A 23,704-nucleotide genomic window follows, 5' to 3' on the forward strand; every position below is an offset into this window, starting at 1 on the left:
CCTTCTAATCCATGAGCATCAAATGTCTTTCCATTTCTTTCTATTGTCTTCAATTTTTTTCTGTCAGTTCTTTATAGTTTTCATAGTATGGATCTTTTACCTCCTTGGTTAAATTTATTCTTAGGTATTTTATTATTTCTGGTACAGCTGTAAAAAGGACTTTCTTCCTGCTATTTAATTAATAGGGTATAGAAAAGCAACAGATTTCTGTATATTGATTTTGTATTCTGCAAATACATTGAATTCATTTGTCAGTTCTATGTTTCTTTTGGTGGGATAGTTAGGGTTTTCTGTACATAGTATCATGTCAACTGCAAACAGTGAAGGTTTTACTTCTTTATAAACTTGGATGCCCTTTATTTTCTGATTTTGTGGCTAGAAATTCCAGGACTGTGTTGAGTAAAAGTGGTGAGAGAGGGCATCCTTGTTTGTTTTTGACCTTAGAGGAAAAGTTCTCAGTTTTTTACCATTGATTATGATGTTAGCTGTGGATTTTTAATAAATGGCTTCTACTATTTTGAGTTTCTTCTCTCTAAACCTCCTATGTTGAGAGTTTTTATTGTGAGTAGAAGTATGCTTGTAAAATATTTTATTCTGCATCTATGAAATTATCAAATGGCTTTTATCCTTTGTCTTATTAATCTGATACATTGATTTGTATTATTAAATGACCCTGCATCCCAGCAATAATCATATTTGTTTGTGGTAAATGATATTTTTAATGTACCATTGGATTTGGTTTGCTAATATTTTGAGGTTGAGTATTTTGTACCTAAGTTTATCAGAGATATTGAACTGTAGTTCTCTCTTAAGATTTTAATTATTTATTTGATAGGCAGAGATCACAAGTAGGCAGAAAGGCAGGCAGAGAGAGAGAGGTAGAAGCAGGCTCCGTGCTGAGCAGAGATCCCCAATGTGGGGCTCGATGTCAGGACATGAGGATCATATCCTGAGCTAAAGACAGAGGCTTTAAGCCACTGAGCCACTCTGGCATTCCTCTGCTATTTTTTTTAAGTTTCTTTATCTACTTTTGGTATCAGAGTAATTCTGATCTCATGGAATGGATTTGAAAGTTTTCATTTCTTTTCCATGTTCTGGAATAGTTGAGGAGAAAGGATATCAACTCCTTAAATGTTTGATAGACTTCACCTTTGAAGATTTCTGGTTCTGGAGTTTTGTTGGGAGTGTTCTGAACTGATTACATGTCGTTGCTGGTAGTTTTCTCAAAATCTTTCTTTCTTACTGATTCAGTGTTGGGAGGTTCCATGTTTCTACAAATTAGTCCATTTCTTCTAGGTTTTCCAGTTTTGCAGTATATAATATGTATTATAGTCTTCCATTGTATTTTCTTTTTCTGTGGTCTCAGTTATTGTTTCCTCTGTTTCAATTCTGAGTATGATCCCCAACCCCTTTTTTTGTAAAGTCTGGATGAAGGCTTATCAATTTTAGGGATCTTTTCAAGGAATCCCCTCCTAGTTTCAGAGATTTCTTATTGTATTGTTGTGCTTTTAGTCTATATTTTCTTTATTTCTGTTGCAGTCTATTATTTCCTTCCTCCTACAGGGGTTGGGTTCTGTTGTGTTCTTGCTCAGTTCAGTGGAAGATTTGGGTGTTCATTTGAGGTTTTTCTTGCTTCGTGAGGTAGGCCTGTGTTGCTCTCCAGTTTCCTTTTAGTGCAACGTGGGCTGAATCTCAAGGATTTTGGACCATTGTGTTTTCACATTTTCATTTGTCTCCATGAATGTTCTCATTGCCCTTTGAGTTATTGACTAAATAAAAACTAAAACTAAAGAAAGAACATAACAGGGCATTAAGTACTTCACACCACCCTGAATATCTGCAGAATTATAACCACTCACTTTCAAGAAACTCATGCTTGAGACAGAAAAGTATATTTCGTTTGTTTTCACTGCTGCAAGTTCCAATAGGAATAGCCAGAGCCTTTTAGAAGTTAAGACTCAAGTTGGTATTTTAGAGTGAGAAACTGAGGTTGAGAGTGATGAGCCTATGGGAAGAAAGATCACAAGGGAATGTGCCTAGACCTTAGAAACAGTGGTTCTTTGGGAAGTGCCATTCCCCTGATTCTTTGGGCAAAGCACAAAGCCTGGAGAAGGGGAAGTAAAGCCCTAGATATGAGGAACAAAGAGTGGTGCTTGGCTTCCGGCAGGTGATCTAAAACGTGGCAACAAGCCCAATGGGGAAACTGATGAACCAAAATGGCATCCAGGAGAGTCTTAGTTAGGAGTATGAGGTCAAGCATACCAAGTCATGAACTGCCAGAGTAGTGTGGCAAGATAACCAAGGTTCCTGAGTACTCAAACCCCACCAAAGTTTCTGAATTGTTGGGCACATCAAGGCACTCTCATAGAAATCAATCCTACTGGCTTGAGGGGAACAATGTTTCTGAATGTATGGGTGGATTTGGTTGGCTAAGAGTTTGTTGTCTGTGTTGATCAGAGCTATGGGCCTGTCGTTCTCCATTTGTTTTGTTTTTGGTTTCGTTTTTGTTTTTACATTTTGTTTATCTAGATTTGGTACCAGAGTCATTCTAAGCTGGTAGAATGACTTTGAAATTTTTCCAATTTTTTTTTATTTTCTGGAAGAATTGGAGAAGAATAGATCTCAACTCCTTAAAAGTTTGATAGACTCCATCTTTGAAGACCTCTGGTTCTGGAGTTTTGTTGGGAGTGTTCTGATTACTGATTACACATAATTGCTGGTAGTTTTCTCAAAATCTCTTTCTTATTGATTCAGTGTTGGGCGGTTCCATGTTTCTACAAATTTGTCCATTTCTTCTAGGTTATCCAGTTTCATAGCCTATAATTTGTATGATAGTCTTTCATTGTACTTTCTTTTTCTGTGGTCTCAGTTATTGTTTCCTCTGTTTCTTTTCTCATTTTGATTCCCCCACCCCTTGTTTTGAAAGACTTGCTAAAGGCTTATCCAGGTTGGGGATCTTTAAAAGGAATCCCTTCCTACTTTCACAGATTCGTTGTTGTATTGTTGTGCTTTTAGTCTCTTTTTTCTATATATCTGTTGTAGTCTATTATTTCCTTCCTCCTACAGGTGTTGGGTTTTGTTGTTCTCGTGCCGTTTGGTGGAAGATTTGGGTGTTCATGTGAGGTTTTTCTTGCTTCGTGAGGTAGGCCTGTGTTGCTCTCTAGCTTCCGTTTCGTGCAATGAGGGCTGCATCCCAAGGATTTTGGACCATTGTGCTTTCACATTTTCATTTGTCTCCAATATGTTCTCGTTGCCCCTTTGAATTATTGATGGCCCCATTCGGTCATTCAGTGTTACTGAAGCTCCCTGTAATGGTGTTCGTTCCATATTTTTTCCTGTGGTTGATGGCTAGTTTCATAAAGTTTTTGTTAGAAAAGATGCGTGATACGACTTCAGTTGCCTTGAATTTAGTGCGACTAGTTTGTGGTCTCCAATGTGATGTGTTTTGGAGAATGTTCTATCGGTACTGGAAAAGAATGTATATCTTCCTCTTCTAGGGCAAATGTTGGAATATATCTGTGAGAGCTATCTAGTCAAATATGTCCTACAAAGTCACATTTTCCTCAAGGATTTTCTGTCTAGATGACCTATCCATGTATGTTACTGGGGTGTACGAGTCCTCTGCTCTTATTGAATACCCTGAAAAAGTTCTTTGTATTTATATTTTAAAGATTTTAATTATTTATTTGACAGAGAACAGAAGGAGGCAGGGAGGCAGGCAGAGAGAGGGGGAATCAGGCTTCCCACTGAGCAGAGAGCCCCATGCGGGGCTCGATCCCAGGACTCTGGGATCATGACCTGAGCAGCCGAAGACAGAGGCTTAAACCATTGAGCAACCCAGGTGCCCCAAAGTTCCTTGTTTTTAATAGCTGCTTTATGTATTGGGAGGCTCCCATGTTGGGTGTAGAAATATTGGAACTTTAATATGTTCTTGTTGATTATCTGCTTTGGGATTACATAGTGTCTTTCTTTGTCTCTTGTTTCAGTCTTTGTTTGAAAGTCGATTTTGGGTATGCTGTAAGTATTTCTACCCTGGGTTATTTCACTTCTGTTTACATAGCCAAAGTTTTTTCCAAACCTTACCTTTAAAAGTAGATCTGCCCATCAGTATGAAATATATATTTTGTGTCCGGTATATACACGGGTCTATTTTATTCATTCTGTCACTTTATGTCTCTTGATTTTAGGCTTTGGACCATTTACATTTAAAGTAATAGATGATCTCTCTCTGTCTCTGTCTCTGTCTCTCTATCTATCTATCTATGTTTGTGTGTATTTTTTAAAAATTATTTTTTATTTATTTTCGACATAACAGTATTCATTATTTTTTCACCACACCCAGTGATCCATGCAATCCGTGCCCTCTATAATACCTACCACCTGGTACCACAACCTCCCACACACCCGCCAATTCAAACCCCTCAGATTTTTTAGAGTCCATAGTCTGTCATGATTCACATCCCCTTCCAATTTACCCCAACTCCCTACTCCTCTCTAACACCCCTTGTCCTCCACGATATTTGTTATGATCCACAAATAAGTGAAACCTTATGAAAATTGACTGTCTCTGCTTGACTTATTTCACTCAGCATAACCTCTTCCAGTCCCATCCATGTTGCTACAAAAGTTGGGTATCCGTCCTTTCTGATGGAGGCATAATACTCCATAGTGTATATGGACAACATCTTCCTTATCCATACGTCCGTTGAAGGGCATCTTGGTTCCTTCCACAGTTTGGCGACCATGGCCATTGCTGCTCGAAAACATTGGGGTACAGATGGCCCTTCTTTTCACTACATCTGTATCTTTGGGGTAGATACCCAGGAGTGCAATTGCAAGGTCGTAGGGAAATTCTCTTCTTAAATTATAGAGGAATCTCCACACTGTTCTCCAAAGAGCCTGCACCAATTTGCATTCTCACCAACAGTTAAGAGGGTTCCCCTTTCTCCACATCCTCTCCAACACATGTTGTTTCCTGTTTTGTTAATTATGGCCATTCTAACTGGTGTCAGGTGATATCTCAATGTGGTTTTAATTTGAATCCACAAACACAACACACACGAAAAAGGCAAACATATCAAAAAATGGGCCGAGGATGTGAGCAGACACTTCTCCAAACAAGACATACAAATGGCTATCAGACACATGAAAAAGTGTTCATCATCAATAGCCCTCAGGGAGATTCAAATTGTGTGTATTTTTTGCCACTTTCTTTTTTTGTTTTTAAGTTGTCTTCACTGTTCTTCATTATTTCTTCTCTTGCTCTTTCTCTCATGGTTTGCTTGATTTCTTTAGGCTATACTGAGCTTCCTTCTTGTGTGTTTTTTGCAGATGTGTTACCAGATTTGATTTGTAGTTACCACTATGTTTATATTAGGGCATCCTATGCATATAGCAGTCTATGGTGAGTTGATGACTGCTTAAGTGTGAATCGAATATTCACACTTGTCTCAGCCACGGGTTAGGTATGGTGTGTGATACTTTTCATGGTTTCAAGCTATGCTTCCCTTGACCGATTGCTAGAGATGATTTCGTTTTATTGCTTTTGTGCATCTTTCTTTTCTTCCTCCTCCATACGCTCTTTCTTTTCCCCTCAAAAGTCTCCCTTAATGCTTATGGTACAGACGGTTTGGTGATCCTAATTCCTTCACCTTTTGTTTGGGAAATTCTCTCTCTCCTTCTCTTCTGAGTGACAGCCTTGTTGGATAGTGCTCTTGGCTTGATTTTGTTTGTTTGTTTGTGTCTGTTGTTTTGGATTCATTTTTCTTCTTTGTGTACATCGACTGTATCATCTCACTCAATTACAGACTGCAAATTTCTGCAGAAAAGTCTGCCAAAACACTTCTTGTTTTCTCCTTTTGATTTTTTGCCCCCCCTTTTTATTAACTTTTAATGTTTTTCAGCATAACAGTATTCATTATTTTTGCATCACACACAAAGCTCCATGCAATCTGTGCCCTCTCCAGTACCCACCACCTGGATCCCCCAACCTCCCACCCCCCGCCCGTTCAAACACCTCCGATTGATTTTCAGAGTCCATAGTCTCTCATGGTTCACCTCCCCTTCCAATATCCCTGTCTTGCCTTCTCCTCCCCATCTCCCCTTGTCCTCCATGCTAGTTGTTATGCTCCAGAAATAAGTGATACCTTAGGATAATTGACTTTCTCTGCTTGACTTATTTCATGCCACATAATCTCTTCCAGTCCTGTCCATGTTGCTACAAGAGTTGGGTATTTATCCTTTCTGATGGAGGCATAATATTCCATGGTGTATATGGCCCACATCTTCCTTATCCATTCGTCCATTGAAGGGCTTCTTGGTTCTTTCCATAGCTTGGTGACCGTGGCCATTGTGGCTATAAACATTGGTGTAGAAATGGCCCTTCTTGTCACTACATCTGTATCCTTCGGCTAAATACTCAGTAGTTCAGAAGCAGGATCATAGGAAAGCTCTCTTTTTAATTTCTTGAGGAATCTCCACACTGTACTCCAAAGAGGATGCACCAACTTGCATTCCCACCAACAGTGTAAGAGGGTTCCCCTTTCTCCACATCCTCTCCAACACATGTCGTTTCCTGTCTTGGTCATCTTGGCCAGTCTTAGTGGTGTAAGGTGGTATCTCAAGGTGGTTTTGATTTGACTCTCCCTGATGGCCAGTGGTGATGAATATGTTTTCATGTGTCTGATAGCCATTTGTTATGTCTTCATGGGAGGAGTGTCTGTTCATGTCTTCTGCCCCTTTTTGGATATGATTGTCTGTTTTGTGTGTGTTGAGTTTCAGGAGTTCTTTATAGATCCTGGATATCGACCTTTTGTCTGTCCTGGCATCAAAACAGACACATAGACCAGTGGAACAGAGTAGAGAGCCCAGATATGGACCCTCAACTCTATGGTCCCAACAATGTTCGACAACACAGGAAAAAGTATACGGGGAAGAAAGACTTTCTCTGCAATAAATGGTGCTAGGAAAACTGGACAGCTCTATGGAGAAGAATGAAACTCGACCATTCCATACCCCGTCCACAAAGATAAACTCGAAATGGATAAAAGATCTCAACGTGAGACAGACATCCATCAGAATCCTACAGGAGAATATAGGCAGCAACCACTTTGATATCAGCGACGGCAACTTCTTTCCACATATGTCTCCAAAGGCAAAGGAAACAAAAGTGAAGATGAACTTTAGGGTCTTCATCAAATCAAAAGCTTCTGCCCAACAAAGGAAAGAGTCAAGGAAACAAAGAGGCAACCCACCGAATGGGTGAAGGTATTTGGGAAGGACAGGACAGACAAAAGCTTGATATGCAGGGTCTCTTGCTGCTTTTAAAATGATTTCTTTTCACCCCCCTTTTTGCCATTTGGATTACGAGGCATTTTGTGGTGGACTAGCTTGGGAAGATTTTGTTGGGGGCTCCTTGTGCATCCTGGATGTGGACTTTGGTTTCCTTCCCCAGATTCAGGATCGTGTTAGCTATGACTCGTGCAAATAAGTTTTCTGTCCCCTTCCCTCTCTCTCCTCCTTCCGGCATCCCTGTAATGCCCACGTTACTACACTTGATGGTGTCCCTGAATTCTCCAATCGTATTTCATTTTTATCATACTTTCTCCACACTACACTTCAGCTTGATTGTTTTCCGTCATTCTGTCTTTGGGATCACTGAATCTTCTGCTTGCTCTCGTCTCCTGTGTGTTCCATGTAATGTGTTTTTGGGCCATTTCCCTGTATTTTAGGTTTAACAGATAGAGGTAAGAATGGGAGGGGGAAGCCAAATAAGACAGTCCTGGAGACGAGCATACGATTCTCCCCCCGCCCCCCCTCCCCCACTCCCTGCCATATACCTGACTCCATGGGAATGCCGGTTGCTGGTAGGGTTCCAGGCGGAATGTTGAGGGTGTGTTGTGACTACCGGATCCATGGTGACCATCACTTGTCCTGTGGTCGAGCAGTACCATGGAGCAGCTGCCAGGCTCTCTGGAGCATGGCTTTGAACTGATCCTTGGGAAGTTGGATGAGATGATGGCGAAGCTGCTGCCAAGTGACTCGAGTCCTCGGCTGATGTTCCACAGCCTCCAGTGGGAGACACTGCTGTGTCCGCCTGTCATTGGCTTCTTGGTGGGCCTCCTCTTTCTATGCCGACTTGTTCAGTCTGTTAGAAGTCACTCCTACGAGAACCGTGAGAAGCAGCTGGCAGAAGCACTGGCTGCAGGGATCGAGGAGAAATGCCACCTCATTGACAAGGTTTCTGTAGCTGAGAAGGAGCATGCAGCAATCGAATCATCTGGAGAAAAGGCCAAACTGGAGAAAGAGTCATTCGATATCCCCAGCCTTGCAGACTCTTACAGAAAGGCGAAGACGACCAACGTGATGCTGATGAAGGAACTCCATTCTCTGTGTCGAGGCCTGGAGGAAGAGAGAGCCAAAAGATCCCAGCAAGAAGAGCAGATGATGGAGATGCTCAAAGACCTGAAGGTCCTAGAAGACATGATGACTTTCGTGAAATCACAGGGAGCTTTTCCAAACCTGCTTGGAGACCAAGAGCCAAGCCCTGCTGCTCCTTGGCCTGGGAGTGGGCCTGGGGCTTAAAGCGGTGCTGTTGCCTCCCCTCCACTCCGGCCTCCCACCTGCCAGGCTTTGTTCCTCCCCTTCAACGTCTATCTACGGGTCACGGTGGCCGGTGGGTGCAAGGTTTGTCCTCCCCGGAGTGAGTTCTTCCATCTTCACTGGCTAGACACAGCACACAGCTCCATCATGGTTGACTCCCCCACGTCGAAACACTATTGCCGGTCCTGGAACCACACTCAGCACTCTGGGACTTTCTTTGTCTTCCCAGAAGTGTGGACTTGCTTTCAGTAGTACCGAAAGACATACTTTCCTTAGAAGCAAATTATCTTTTACTCTGTGGCCTTAGATTTCTCAAGTTCTTACATTGCCAAGGCTACTGACGGTAGTCTTTGATAGGGGAACTATTTTTTTCTTTTTTTAATTTATTCTCTCTGTAATATTGTATTATAGTTTACAAATATATGTCATGTAGCAATAAAGACTTGGAATTATTAACAGCAGTATTGTTTTGCTTTTGTTTTCCCAACATTAACCAGTCATACGTAAGCGAGTCACACCTTGCTCGCTCCAGTATGTACTCTTTTAATTTCAATCCAAATAGCGACCTTAGAGCCTATCACCGGTATCAGTGGGAGTGCTCAATGATTGATCCCTTCATAGAATACCCAGTGCTCATCACATCCCTTGCCCTTCTTAATGGCTATCACCCAAACACCCATTCCCCTACCCACTGCCTCTCCAGCAACAAAAGAAAGCTACCCTATGACCCTAGGTATTTACCCTAAAGATACAATTGGAGCAATGCCATGTGACACCTGCACTCCAAGCTTCAAGGCAGCCATGTTCCCTGTAACCAAACGGTGGAAACAGCCAAGATAACCACTGATGGATGCACGGGTATTGGTGATGTGGAGTCCGCCCGTGCAGGCCAGCTTAGACACACACGCACACACACACACACACACACACACACACACACACACATACCCACCACACACACACAAAGGAATGCTGCATAGCCCTCAGAAAGAATGAATACTTACAATTTACATCAAGATGGATGGAACTGGAGGTTATTTTGCTAAGTGAAATAAGCCAATCAGAGAAAGACAAGTATCATATGGTTTCATTCCTAAGTAAAACAGAGCAGGGAGCATCGGGAATGGGCGGGAAAACAGAATGACAAGTGGTTGGAGAAGGAGAGAAACCGTAAGAGGCATGGAATGCATTTTGAATTCCAGTTGTTAAGTTCTTCATCTTTGGTTCTTGTTTTTTCTACCTCTTGGGTGAGGGCCTTACGTCCTCCACTCTTTTCTCACAGATAGAGTGTTTTCTACCATTGCTTTAATTACTGTAGCAGGCATATTGCGTATCTCTGCTTGATTTAGCTCTCTGGATGGGATGTTGTCCTGGGTTCTTTGTTTTGGGATACCTTCCTCTGTCTGTTGGTTTCCTCTAAGTGTCTCTCTGTTTGCATGCTTTAAGCAAGTCAACTAGATGTCCCGTTCTTGAACTTTTTGACCTGTAGAAAGGAGTCCCTGTGGTGCTCTGCAGTGGCATGTTCCCTGCTCAGGAAGGCTGTGTTCATGTCACTTGAAGGCTGTCTCTAACCTGTGTTTTGAGAGCAATACTCTTGTGGCTCAGCTGCCTTTGCCCTAAGGCATGTCCTGTGCAGTGGTTCTGTAGGTTGTGGGCAGGGTTCACTCCCGCTGGGGTTAGTGGGGGCAGTCTGGGGGTCCCTTGGGCTCGAGTTGAGCCAGACCAGGCGTTGGCCAAAGATACAGTAGCGCCACACTGTAGGGCGGTTCTCTTGTGTTGTTCCCTTAAAAGGTTTCTTTGGTGGGAGGGGCCTGCTGTCAGAGCAGATATCGGCTTCCAGCCATGGCTAAGGTTCGAGATATTTCATATGTGTGGGTATCTTCTCATTTCCGTAGGTCAGGGGTCACTATAGAGTGCTGGGCTGGTCCCTGTGATGATGGTTGCTTGAACACTGTCAGGCACTGTTTCGGAGGGGCTCTGGCCAGGAAGTATTGGTGGGGGCCGTTCCGCAGAAGGAAGCAAGGACTCCCTAGTGCTAACAAGGTTGTTCAGATCTGTTTGGGGAGGCGACCTGTACATGCTTTGGCAGGGATGGTGAGGCCAGTAGCAGTGCAGGATAAGCGGTAGCAGCAAGGCCCATTGTGGGAGGTAACCTGCAGCCACGGAAAACTCCTCCTCGGCCCTCACTGGGTTTGGAGGCGGGCAAGTTGGCAGAAGGGAGCCAGTTGGGTTAAGAGTACTGAGCTGGTTTCCACAGGCCTCTGGGAATGTCAGCTGGTGGGCAGGGATGGGAAGTCGCACCAGTCAGCTCCTTAGTTCCTAGGAGAACGTCCCTCAACAATCCCCTCAAGCACATGCTCTGGGATTAGTCCACAAATCTCCCTTTGGTGTACCTCCGTCATTTTTCAAACCATTCTTCTCTGCTTTCCTCCCGAGGGCTGCTTATTTGATAGTCCCTTGAAGGGCAGGCGTGCAGGACTCAGTTTCCTCTTATCCTCCTGGGCCTTGCAGATCTGATTCTACGGATGCCTAAAGTGCCAGGTATTACGCGCCTGGAAATTGGAAGAACTCACAGAATTTGGCTCCCTTTGGTTTGCAAAGCCAAATGTGATGGGAATCTGTCTTCCTTGTCTGGGATCCCCATGCCTGGATTGCCTCGTGTGACTGTCGGCTTTTCTCTACCCTCTTCATCCATGGCATCTCTCCCTCCCAAGCACAGGTGCACAGGTGGCTTTAGATCCTGATGGCATCTTTACCCTTTCTATTCTCTTGATCTAGCCACTTTAGAGCATTTTTCGCTGTAGAGAGTCTGTTGTGCCAGTTTTGGGGTAATTTTCTGTGTTATTGACTCTGTTGTCGGTGCTGTGTAGATGGATGCATGGGACAGGGTGAGCATAGGATCCTCCTACTCCACCATGTCCCTCGACGTTGTTCCTCTGTTCACTACAGCATAATGTTGTTGTGGACACTGTCCACATTAGCTTTCAGAACTAGAGCTTTACAGAGGTTGGTCTCTCCAATGGGAGTCTTAAAAGGTGGGGAACCGGATGTGGGATTCACATCTTTCCCTGGTCTAGAAGACGTTGGCAGTTCCCATGTCCTCCTGAGTATGTGTCTCAGCCTCTCCTGTTTCAAAATGGGTTTTTCTTATTTATCGGATGTATACCAGCAGCTCAGCTAGTTTGGATTTCTTTCAGAGCTCATGGTTCCATACCGAGCTGCACATTCAGCGTGTCCTTGGAGGAGGTGATTTCCGGAGTGTCCCCTGTAGCCATCTAGAACTGGTACCCACTCTTGTATCTTCTCATTTTTTTTCTCCCTGGACGTGGTAATATCAAGAGATCTATGTCTTCCATTCTGTGGACTTGCCCTTTAGCCCTCTATTGATTTTTCCTTTTATATTTTTAAATTCATTTATCGGATTATTCAGATCCATAATTTGCAATGTTTTTCTTTGTTTGTTTGTTTGTTTCAATGACTTCTGTTCACTGAACTTCTCCTTTGGCACATGCATTGTTTCTGTGCTTATTGAGTTGTCTGTGGTCTCTTGAAATTCCCTGAAGTTCCTTCATTATATTGAATTCTTTGTCAGGGAACTAAGAAGTTGCCATTTTTCGGTGGTTAGTTCCTGAAAAATTATTGTGTTGCTTGGCAGTACCATGTGTTTTGTGAGAAAAGAGTACTTATTGTTCATAGGTTTCTATGTATGAACTAGGTACTGTTCAGTAGCAACAATACTTCTTACAAAGGCCATTTTGTTTTCCAATTCCTCAAATATATTTTGAATAGTTACTATGCACTGAGCATTGCTAATTGTTCTTTCAGTTAGAATTGTGTCCCAACAAAGTCCACCCCCCCCCCCCACACACACACACTTAAAGCCCATTCCCATCTTACAAGGATAAGGGTGGCCTCCTTGGAAATAGGGTATGTCCAAGGATAGATGGCCTACACCAGAATTTAGGAGAGGAAGGAGTTCTCCATTCCATATATGAGAGAAGGAATGGCCCAACTGACTCCTTATCTTTGGCCTTCTTTCCAGAACTGGGAGAAAAATAAACTTTTGTTCTTCTGAGCCATCCAGTTGGTGGCACTTAGGCATAGCGGCCCTAGAAAATGCATACAGGTTTCTGTATTCTAACGCGGACATATACGTATATATTTTCACGGACCCTGGAAAAAGCTCAACGTTTTGATCCATTTGGGAAGTCAGATGATGCCAAAGCTCGTTCAGCTCTAGGTCTATAGTTTGTATGTTTAGAACAGGATTATAATTATGACTAACGTGGGCCACTTTATTTACTAGTGAAACAAGACTCTGTCCCAGGACAGACATGTAAGGAACTTACCATATAACTGAGAGGGCCAGACATATACCATACCCACCCTTCAAAACAAGTGCAGTCACTGTAAAAGGATTTTGTTCCAGTTGGTGACACTGGTCCAGGTATGATGCCGTACAAATTTCTTGTGAAGGAGAGGCTATATTTGATTGGAAACACTTCAGGGCAGAGGCATGAGTGTCGGATCATTTGGATTTGAGAACTTAGAAGACTACAGACTTAAGGGGAAGGGCTTGGCAAGGTAACCATGTGGATAGAGCCCCCAGAGGCAAAAAGCCCGTGAGAGTGGGCTATTAAAGACCCATGCTCTTGTCTATGCTAACATTTTGCAGCGGTGGCAAATGCCCTGGGCAAAGTTCTGACCTTGGAACCCTATTTTTCCAGGCTTTTAGAAAGGATGCAGCCTCCGAAGCTACAGAGAAGGCTTTCTACACATGGTATTTTCAGGACAGACAAGGTAAGAGGAAAACAAAAGAAACAACACAACAAGGCATCAAGTACTTCACCCCACCCTGAATATCTGCCCACTTATCGTCACTCACTCTCAAGACACTCATGCTTGAGACAGAAAGTTATATTTCGTTTGTTTTCACTGCTGCAAGTCCAATAGGAATAGCCAGAGCCTTTTAGAAGATTAGACCCAAGTTGGTGTTTTAGAGTGAGAAACTGAGGTTGAGAGTGATGAGCCTATGGGAAGAAAGATCACAAGGGAATGTGCCTAGACCTTAGAAACAGTGGTTCTGTGGCAAGGGCCCATCCCCTGTTTCTTTGGACGATGCTCAAAGACTGGAGAAGGGGAAGTAGAGCCCTAGATATGAGGAGAAAAGAGTAGTGCTTGGCTTCCCGCAGGTGATCTAAAAAGTGGCAACAAGCCCGATGGGGAAACTGATGAACCAAAATGGCATCCAGGAGAGTCTTAGTTAAAGGAGTATGAGGTCAAGCATACCAAGTCATGAACTGCCAGAGTAGTGTGGCAAGATAACCAAGGTTCCTGAGCACTCAAACGCCACCAAAGTTTCTGAATTGTTGGGCGCACCAAGGCACTCTCACAGAAATCAATCCTACTGGCTTGAGGGGAACGATGTTTCTGAATGTATGGGTGGATTTGATTGGCTAAGAGTTTGTTGTCTGTGTTCATCAGAGCTATGGGCCTGTCGTTCTCCATTTGTTTGGTTTTTGGTTTCGTTTTTGTTTTCACATTTTGTTTATCTAGATTTGGTACCAGAGTCATTCTAAGCTGGTAGAATGACTTTGAAATTTTTTTTTTTTTTTTTTTTTTTTTTTTTCAATTTTCTGGAAGAGATGGAGAAGAATAGATATCAACTCCTTCAAAGTTTGATAGACGCCACCTTTGAAGACCTCTGGTTCTGGAGTTTTGTTGGGAGTGTTCTAATTACCGATTCCACATCCTGGTTGGTAGTTTTCTCAAAATCTTTCTTTTTTGCTGTTTCAGTGTTGGGCGGTTCCATGTTTGTACAAATTTATCCATTTCTTCTAGGTTACCCCGTTTCATAGCCTATAATTTCTATGATAGTCTTTCATTGTACTTACTTTTTCTGTGGTCTCAGTTATTGTTTTCCTCTGTTTCTTTTCTCATTTTGATTCCCCCGCCCCTTGTTTTGAAAGTCTCGCTAAAGGCTTATCCAGGTTGGGGATCTTTTCAAGGAATCCCTTCCTACTTTCACAGATTCGTTGTATTGTTGTGCTTTTAGTCTCTGTTTTCTTTATTTCTGTTGTAGTCTACTATTTCCTTCGCCCTACAGGTGTTGGGTTTTTTTTTTCTTGTACTCGCTGCATTCGGAGGAAGATTTGGGTGTTCATGCGAGGTTTTTTCTTGCTTCGTGAGGTAGGCCTGTGTTGCTCTCTAGCTTCCGTTTCGTGCAATGAGGGCTGCATCCCAAGGATTTTGGACCATTGTGTTTCCACATTTTCATTTGTCTCCATGTATGTTCTCGTTGCCCCTTTGAGTTATTGATGGCCCCATTCGGTCATTCAGTGTTACTGAAGCTCCCTGTAATGGTGTCCGTTCCATATTTTTTCCTGTGGTTGATGGCTAGTTTCATAAAGTTTCTGTTAGAAAAGATGCTTGATACGACTTCAGTTGCCTTGATTTTTGTGCGACTAGTTTGTGGCCTCCAATGTGATGTGTTTTGGAGAATGTTCTATCGGTACTGGAAAAGAATGTGTATCTTCCTGTTCTAGGCCAACTGTTGGAATATATCTGTGAGAGCCATCTAGTCCAATATGTCCTTCAAAGCCACATTTTCCTCAAGGATTTTCTGTCTAGATGAGCTATCCATGGATGTTACTAGGGTGTACGAGTCCCCTGCTCTTATTGAATACTCTGAAAAAGTTCTTTGTATTTATTTTTGAAAGCTTTTATTTATTGATTTGACAGAGATCACAAGTAGGCAGGGAGGCAGGCAAAGAGAGAGGGGGAATCAGGCTTCCCACTGAGTAGAGAGCCACATGCAGGCTCGATCCCAGGACCCTGGGATCATGACGTCAGCCGAAGGCAGAGGCTTAAACCACTGAGCCACCTAGGTACCCCCCAAATTCCTTTTTGTGCATAGCTGCTTTATGTATCGGGAGGCTCCCATGTTGGGAGTAGAAATATTGGCAACTTTTATATGTTCTTGTTGATTACATGCTTTGGGATTACGTAGTGTCCTTCTTTGTCTCTTGTTTCAGTCTTTGTTTGAAAGTCAATTATGGGTCTGCTGCAAGTATTTCTACCCTGGCTTTCTTTTCACTTCTGTTTCCATGGCCAAAGTTCTTTGCAAATCTTCCCTTTAAATTTACATCTGCCCGACGTTCTGAAATATGTCTTTTGTGTGCGGTATGTAGACGGATCTACTTTTCTTCATTCTGTCACCTTATGTCTCTTGATTTTAGGCTTTGGAACATTTACATTTAAAATAATAGATGATCTCTCTCTCTCTCTCTCCCGCTCTCTCTGTCTCTGTCTCTGTCTCTCCCTCTCTCTCTCTATCTATGTTATGTGTATTTTTTATTTTTTTATTAAGTAGATTTATTTCTTTTCAGAAAAACAGTATTCCTTATTTGTTCACCACACCCAGTGATCCATGCAATCCGTGTCCGCTATAATAGCCGCCACCTGGAACCCCGATACCCCCCCCCGACACTTTAAACTCCGCAGTTTGTTTTTCAGAGTCTATAGTATCTCATGATTCACCTCCCCTTCCAATTTACCCCAACTCCCTACTCCTCTCCAACATTCCTTGTCCTCCATGATATTTGTGATGCTCCACAACTAAGTGAAAACTTATGATAATTGACTGCCTCTGCTTGACTTATTTCACTCAGCATAATCCCTTCCAGTCCCGTCCATGTTGCTACGAAAGTTGGGTATCCGTCCTTACTGATGGAGGCATAATACTCCATAGTGTATATGGACCACATCTTCCTTATCCAAACGTCCGTTGAAGGGCATCTTGGTCCCTTCCACAGTTTGGCGACCATGGCCGTTGCTGCTCTAAACATTGGGGTACAGATGGCCCTTCTTTTCACTACATCTGTATCTTTGGGGTAGATACCCAGGAGTGCAATTGCAGGGTCGTAGGGAAATTCTCTTCTTAAATTATAGAGGAATCTCCACACTGTTCTCCAAAGAGCCTGCACCAATTTGCATTCTCACCAACAGTTAAGAGGGTTCCCCTTTCTCCACATCCTCTCCAACACATGTTGTTTCCTGTTTTGTTAATTATGGCCATTCTAACTGGTGTCAGGTGATATCTCAATGTGGTTTTAATTTGAATCCACAAACACAACACACACGAAAAAGGCAAACATATCAAAAAATGGGCCGAGGATGTGAGCAGACACTTCTCCAAACAAGACATACAAATGGCTATCAGACACATGAAAAAAGTGTTCATCATCACTAGCCCTCAGGGAGATTCAAATTGTGTGTATTTTTTTGCCACTTTTTTTTTTTGTTTTTAAGTTGTCTTCACTGTTCTTCATTATTTCTTCTCTTGCTCTTTCTCTCATGGTTTGCTTGATTTCTTTAGGCTATACTGAGCTTCCTTCTTGTGTGTTTGCAGATGTGTTACCAGATTTGATTTGTAGTTACCACTATGTTTATATTAGGGCATCCTATGCATATAGCAGTCTATGGTGAGTTGATGACTGCTTAAGTGTGAATCGAATATTCACACTTGTCTCAGCCATGGGTTAGGTATGGTGTGTGATACGTTTCATGGTTTCAAGCTATGCTTCCCTTGACCGATTGCTAGAGATGATTTCGTTTTATTGCTTTTGTGCATCTTTCTTTTCTTCCTCCTCCATACGCTCTTTCTTTTCCCCTCAAAAGTCTCCCTTAATGCTTATGGTACAGACGGTTTGGTGATCCTAATTCCTTCAACTTTTGTTTGGGAAATTCTCGCTCTCCTTCTCTTCTGAGTGACAGCCTTGTTGGATAGTGTTCTTGGCTTGATTTTGTTTGTTTGTTTGTGTCTGTTGTTTTGGATTCATTTTTCTTCTTTGTGTACATCGACTGTATCATCTCACTCAATTACAGACTGCAAATTTCTGCAGAAAAGTCTGCCAAACACTTCTTGTTTTCTCCTTTTGATTTTTTGCCCCCCTTTTTTATTAACTTTTAATGTTTTTCAGCATAACAGTATTCATTATTTTTGCATCACACACAAAGCTCCATGCAATCTGTGCCCTCTCCAGTACCCACCACCTGGATCCCCCAACCTCCCACCCCCCGCCCGTTCAAACACCTCCGATTGATTTTCAGAGTCCATAGTCTCTCATGGTTCACCTCCCCTTCCAATATCCCTGTCTTGCCTTCTCCTCCCCATCTCCCCTTGTCCACCATGGTAGTTGTTATGCTCCAGAAATAAGTGATACCTTAGGATAATTGACTTTCTCTGCCTGACTCATTTCATGCCACATAATCTCTTCCAGTCCTGTCCATGTTGCTACAAGAGTTGGGTATTTATCCTTTCTGATGGAGGCATAATATTCCATAGTGTATATGGCCCACATCTTCCTTATCCATTCGTCCATTGAAGGGCTTCTTGGTTCTTTCCATAGCTTGGTGACCGTGGCCATTGTGGCTATAAACATTGGTGTAGAAATGGCCCTTCTTGTCACTACATCTGTATCCTTCGGCTAAATACTCAGTAGTTCAGCAGCAGGATCATAGGAAAGCTCTCTTTTTAATTTCTTGAGGAATCTCCACACTGTACTCCAAAGAGGATGCACCAACTTGCATTCCCACCAACAGTGTTAGAGGGTTCCCCTTTCTCCACATCCTCTCCAACACATGTCGTTTCCTGTCTTGGTCATCTTGGCCAGTCTTAGTGGTGTAAGGTGGTATCTCAAGGTGGTTTTGATTTGACTCTCCCTGATGGCCAGTGGTGATGAATATGTTTTCATGTGTCTGATAGCCATTTGTATGTCTTCATGGGAGGAGTGTCTGTTCATGTCTTCTGCCCTTTTTTGGATATGATTGTCTGTTTTTTGTGTGTGTTGAGTTTCAGGAGTTCTTTATAGATCCTGGATATCGACCTTTTGTCTGTCCTGGCATCAAAAAAACAGACACATAGACCAGTGGAACAGAGTAGAGAGCCCAGATATGGACCCTCAACTCTATGGTCCCAACAATGTTCGACAACACAGGAAAAAGTATACAGGGAAGAAAGACTTTCTCTGCAATAAATGGTGCTAGGAAAACTGGACAGCTCTATGGAGAAGAATGAAACTCAACCATTCCATACCCCGTCCACAAAGATAAACTCGAAATGGATAAAAGATCTCAACGTGAGACAGACATCCATCAGAATCCTACAGGAGAATATAGGCAGCAACCACTTTGATATCAGCGACGGCAACTTCTTTCCACATATGTCTCCAAAGGCAAAGGAAACAAAAGTGAAGATGAACTTTAGGGTCTTCATCAAATCAAAAGCTTCTGCCCAACAAAGGAAAGAGTCAAGGAAACAAAGAGGCAACCCACCGAATGGGTGAAGGTATTTGGGAAGGACAGGACAGACAAAAGCTTGATATGCAGGGTCTCTTGCTGCTTTTAAAATGATTTCTTTTCACCCCCTTTTTGCCATTTGGATTACGAGGCATTTTGTGGTGGACTAGCTTGGGAAGATTTTGTTGGGGGCTCCTTGTGCATCCTGGATGTGGACTTTGGTTTCCTTCCCCAGATTCAGGATCGTGTTAGCTATGACTCGTGCAAATAAGTTTTTTCTGTCCCCTTCCCTCTCCTCTCCTCCTTCCGGCATCCCTGTAATGCCCACGTTACTACACTTGATGGTGTCCCTGAATTCTCCAATCGTATTTCATTTTTATCATACTTTCTCCACACTACACTTCAGCTTGATTGTTTTCCGTCATTCTGTCTTTGGGATCACTGAATCTTCTGCTTGCTCTCGTCTCCTGTGTGTTCCATGTAATGTGTTTTGGGGCCATTTCCCTGTATTTTAGGTTTAACAGATAGAGGTAAGAATGGGAGGGGGAAGCCAAATAAGACAGTCCTGGAGACGAGCATACGATTCTCCCCCCCCCCCCCCCCCCCCCCACTCCCTGCCATATACCTGACTCCATGGGAATGCCGGTTGCTGGTAGGGTTCCAGGCGGAATGTTGAGGGTGTGTTGTGACTACCGGATCCATGGTGACCATCACTTGTCCTGTGGTCGAGCAGTACCATGGAGCAGCTGCCAGGCTCTCTGGAGCATGGCTTTGAACTGATCCTTGGGAAGTTGGATGAGATGATGGCGAAGCTGCTGCCAAGTGACTCGAGTCCTCGGCTGATGTTCCACAGCCTCCAGTGGGAGACACTGCTGTGTCCGCCTGTCATTGGCTTCTTGGTGGGCCTCCTCTTTCTATGCCGACTTGTTCAGTCTGTTAGAAGTCACTCCTACGAGAACCGTGAGAAGCAGCTGGCAGAAGCACTGCTGCTGCAGGGATCGAGGAGAAATGCCACCTCATTGACAAGGTTTCTGTAGCTGAGAAGGAGCATGCAGCAATCGAATCATCTGGAGAAAAGGCCAAACTGGAGAAAGAGTCATTCGATATCCCCAGCCTTGCAGACTCTTACAGAAAGGCGAAGACGACCAACGTGATGCTGATGAAGGAACTCCATTCTCTGTGTCGAGGCCTGGAGGAAGAGAGAGCCAAAAGATCCCAGCAAGAAGAGCAGATGATGGAGATGCTCAAAGACCTGAAGGTCCTAGAAGACATGATGACTTTCGTGAAATCACAGGGAGCTTTTCCAAACCTGCTTGGAGACCAAGAGCCAAGCCCTGCTGCTCCTTGGCCTGGGAGTGGGCCTGGGGCTTAAAGCGGTGCTGTTGCCTCCCCTCCACTCCGGCCTCCCACCTGCCAGGCTTTGTTCCTCCCCTTCAACGTCTATCTACGGGTCACGGTGGCCGGTGGGTGCAAGGTTTGTCCTCCCCGGAGTGAGTTCTTCCATCTTCACTGGCTAGACACAGCACACAGCTCCATCATGGTTGACTCCCCCACGTCGAAACACTATTGCCGGTCCTGGAACCACACTCAGCACTCTGGGACTTTCTTTGTCTTCCCAGAAGTGTGGACTTGCTTTCAGTAGTACCGAAAGACATACTTTCCTTAGAAGCAAATTATCTTTTACTCTGTGGCCTTAGATTTCTCAAGTTCTTACATTGCCAAGGCTACTGACGGTAGTCTTTGATAGGGGAACTATTTTCTTTTTTAATTTATTCTCTCTGTAATATTGTATTATAGTTTACAAATATATGTCATGTAGCAATAAAGACTTGGAATTATTAACAGCAGTATTGTTTTGCTTTTGTTTTCCCAACATTAACCAGTCATACGTAAGCGAGTCACACCTTGCTCGCTCCAGTATGTACTCTTTTAATTTCAATCCAAATAGCGACCTTAGAGCCTATCACCGGTATCAGTGGGAGTGCTCAATGATTGATCCCTTCATAGAATACCCAGTGCTCATCACATCCCTTGCCCTTCTTAATGGCTATCACCCAAACACCCATTCCCCTACCCACTGCCTCTCCAGCAACAAAAGAAAGCTACCCTATGACCCTAGGTATTTACCCTAAAGATACAATTGGAGCAATGCCATGTGACACCTGCACTCCAAGCTTCAAGGCAGCCATGTTCCCTGTAACCAAACGGTGGAAACAGCCAAGATAACCACTGATGGATGCACGGGTATTGGTGATGTGGAGTCCGCCCGTGCAGGCCAGCTTAGACACACACGCACACACACACACACACACACACACACACACACACATACCCACCACACACACACAAAGGAATGCTGCATAGCCCTCAGAAAGAATGAATACTTACAATTTACATCAAGATGGATGGAACTGGAGGTTATTTTGCTAAGTGAAATAAGCCAATCAGAGAAAGACAAGTATCATATGGTTTCATTCCTAAGTAAAACAGAGCAGGGAGCATCGGGAATGGGCGGGAAAACAGAATGACAAGTGGTTGGAGAAGGAGAGAAACCGTAAGAGGCATGGAATGCATTTTGAATTCCAGTTGTTAAGTTCTTCATCTTTGGTTCTTGTTTTCTACCTCTTGGGTGAGGGCCTTACGTCCTCCACTCTTTTCTCACAGATAGAGTGTTTTCTACCATTGCTTTAATTACTGTAGCAGGCATATTGCGTATCTCTGCTTGATTTAGCTCTCTGGATGGGATGTTGTCCTGGGTTCTTTGTTTTGGGATACCTTCCTCTGTCTGTTGGTTTCCTCTAAGTGTCTCTGTTTGCATGCTTTAAGCAAGTCAACTAGATGTCCCGTTCTTGAACTTTTTGACCTGTAGAAAGGAGTCCCTGTGGTGCTCTGCAGTGGCATGTTCCCTGCTCAGGAAGGCTGTGTTCATGTCACTTGAAGGCTGTCTCTAACCTGTGTTTTGAGAGCAATACTCTTGTGGCTCAGCTGCCTTTGCCCTAAGGCATGTCCTGTGCAGTGGTTCTGTAGGTTGTGGGCAGGGTTCACTCCCGCTGGGGTTAGTGGGGGCAGTCTGGGGGTCCCTTGGGCTCGAGTTGAGCCAGACCAGGCGTTGGCCAAAGATACAGTAGCGCCACACTGTAGGGCGGTTCTCTTGTGTTGTTCCCTTAAAAGGTTTCTTTGGTGGGAGGGGCCTGCTGTCAGAGCAGATATCGGCTTCCAGCCATGGCTAAGGTTCGAGATATTTCATATGTGTGGGTATCTTCTCATTTCCGTAGGTCAGGGGTCACTATAGAGTGCTGGGCTGGTCCCTGTGATGGTTGCTTGAACACTGTCAGGCACTGTTTCGGAGGGGCTCTGGCCAGGAAGTATTGGTGGGGGCCGTTCCGCAGAAGGAAGCAAGGACTCCCTAGTGCTAACAAGGTTGTTCAGATCTGTTTGGGGAGGCGACCTGTACATGCTTTGGCAGGGATGGTGAGGCCAGTAGCAGTGCAGGATAAGCGGTAGCAGCAAGGCCCATTGTGGGAGGTAACCTGCAGCCACGGAAAACTCCTCCTCGGCCCTCACTGGGTTTGGAGGCGGGCAAGTTGGCAGAAGGGAGCCAGTTGGGTTAAGAGTACTGAGCTGGTTTCCACAGGCCTCTGGGAATGTCAGCTGGTGGGCAGGGATGGGAAGTCGCACCAGTCAGCTCCTTAGTTCCTAGGAGAATGTCGCTCAACAATCCCCTCAAGCACATGCTCTGGGATTAGTCCACAAATCTCCCTTTGGTGTACCTCCGTCATTTTTCAAACCATTCTTCTCTGCTTTCCTCCCGAGGGCTGCTTATTTGATAGTCCCTTGAAGGGCAGGCGTGCAGGACTCAGTTTCCTCTTATCCTCCTGGGCCTTGCAGATCTGATTCTACGGATGCCTAAAGTGCCAGGTATTACGCGCCTGGAAATTGGAAGAACTCACAGAATTTGGCTCCTTTGGTTTGCAAAGCCAAATGTGATGGGAATCTGTCTTCCTTGTCTGGGATCCCCATGCCTGGATTGCCTCGTGTGACTGTCGGCTTTTCTCTACCCTCTTCATCCATGGCATCTCTCCCTCCCAAGCACAGGTGCACAGGTGGCTTTAGATCCTGATGGCATCTTTACCCTTTCTATTCTCTTGATCTAGCCACTTTAGAGCATTTCGCTGTAGAGAGTCTGTTGTGCCAGTTTTGGGGTAATTTTCTGTGTTATTGACTCTGTTGTCGGTGCTGTGTAGATGGATGCATGGGACAGGGTGAGCATAGGATCCTCCTACTCCACCATGTCCCTCGACGTTGTTCCTCTGTTCACTACAGCATAATGTTGTTGTGGACACTGTCCACATTAGCTTTCAGAACTAGAGCTTTACAGAGGTTGGTCTCTCCAATGGGAGTCTTAAAAGGTGGGGAACCGGATGTGGGATTCACATCTTTCCCTGGTCTAGAAGACGTTGGCAGTTCCCATGTCCTCCTGAGTATGTGTCTCAGCCTCTCCTGTTTCAAAATGGGTTTTTCTTATTTATCGGATGTATACCAGCAGCTCAGCTAGTTTGGATTTCTTTCAGAGCTCATGGTTCCATACCGAGCTGCACATTCAGCGTGTCCTTGGAGGAGGTGATTTCCGGAGTGTCCCCTGTAGCCATCTAGAACTGGTACCCACTCTTGTATCTTCTCGTTTTTTCTCCCTGGACGTGGTAATATCAAGAGATCTATGTCTTCCATTCTGTGGACTTGCCCTTTAGCCCTCTATTGATTTTTCCTTTTATATTTTTAAATTCATTTATCGGATTATTCAGAT

General features: G+C 43.9%; 1 protein-coding gene across 5 annotated transcripts in view; it reads left to right on the plus strand.

Moving 5' to 3' along the window:
• The first annotated feature begins 12,854 nt into the window (after positions 1-12,854).
• LOC123392855 overlaps positions 12,855-23,704 on the plus strand; it is an 83,902-nt gene continuing 73,052 nt past the window's right edge. For 3 of the 5 annotated variants that reach the window (XR_006607530.1, XM_045082960.1, XM_045082962.1), the window contains exons 1-2: positions 12,855-13,048; positions 13,329-13,401. Coding sequence is in view for 2 of the 5 variants with exons in the window: in XM_045082960.1 (XP_044938895.1) it covers positions 13,342-13,401 (60 nt within the window). In the remaining 3 variants the exon portion in view is untranslated. Of the gene's footprint in view, positions 13,049-13,326; positions 13,402-14,244; positions 14,357-23,704 lie in introns of those variants that run through there. The other 2 variants (XR_006607531.1, XM_045082961.1) reach the window with 2 other exon arrangements.

Source organism: Mustela putorius, unplaced genomic scaffold, assembly GCF_011764305.1.
Source record: "Mustela putorius furo isolate JIRA1106 unplaced genomic scaffold, ASM1176430v1.1 tig00000640_pilon_pilon_pilon, whole genome shotgun sequence".
In the NCBI taxonomy this organism is placed as follows: domain Eukaryota; kingdom Metazoa; phylum Chordata; class Mammalia; order Carnivora; family Mustelidae; genus Mustela; species Mustela putorius.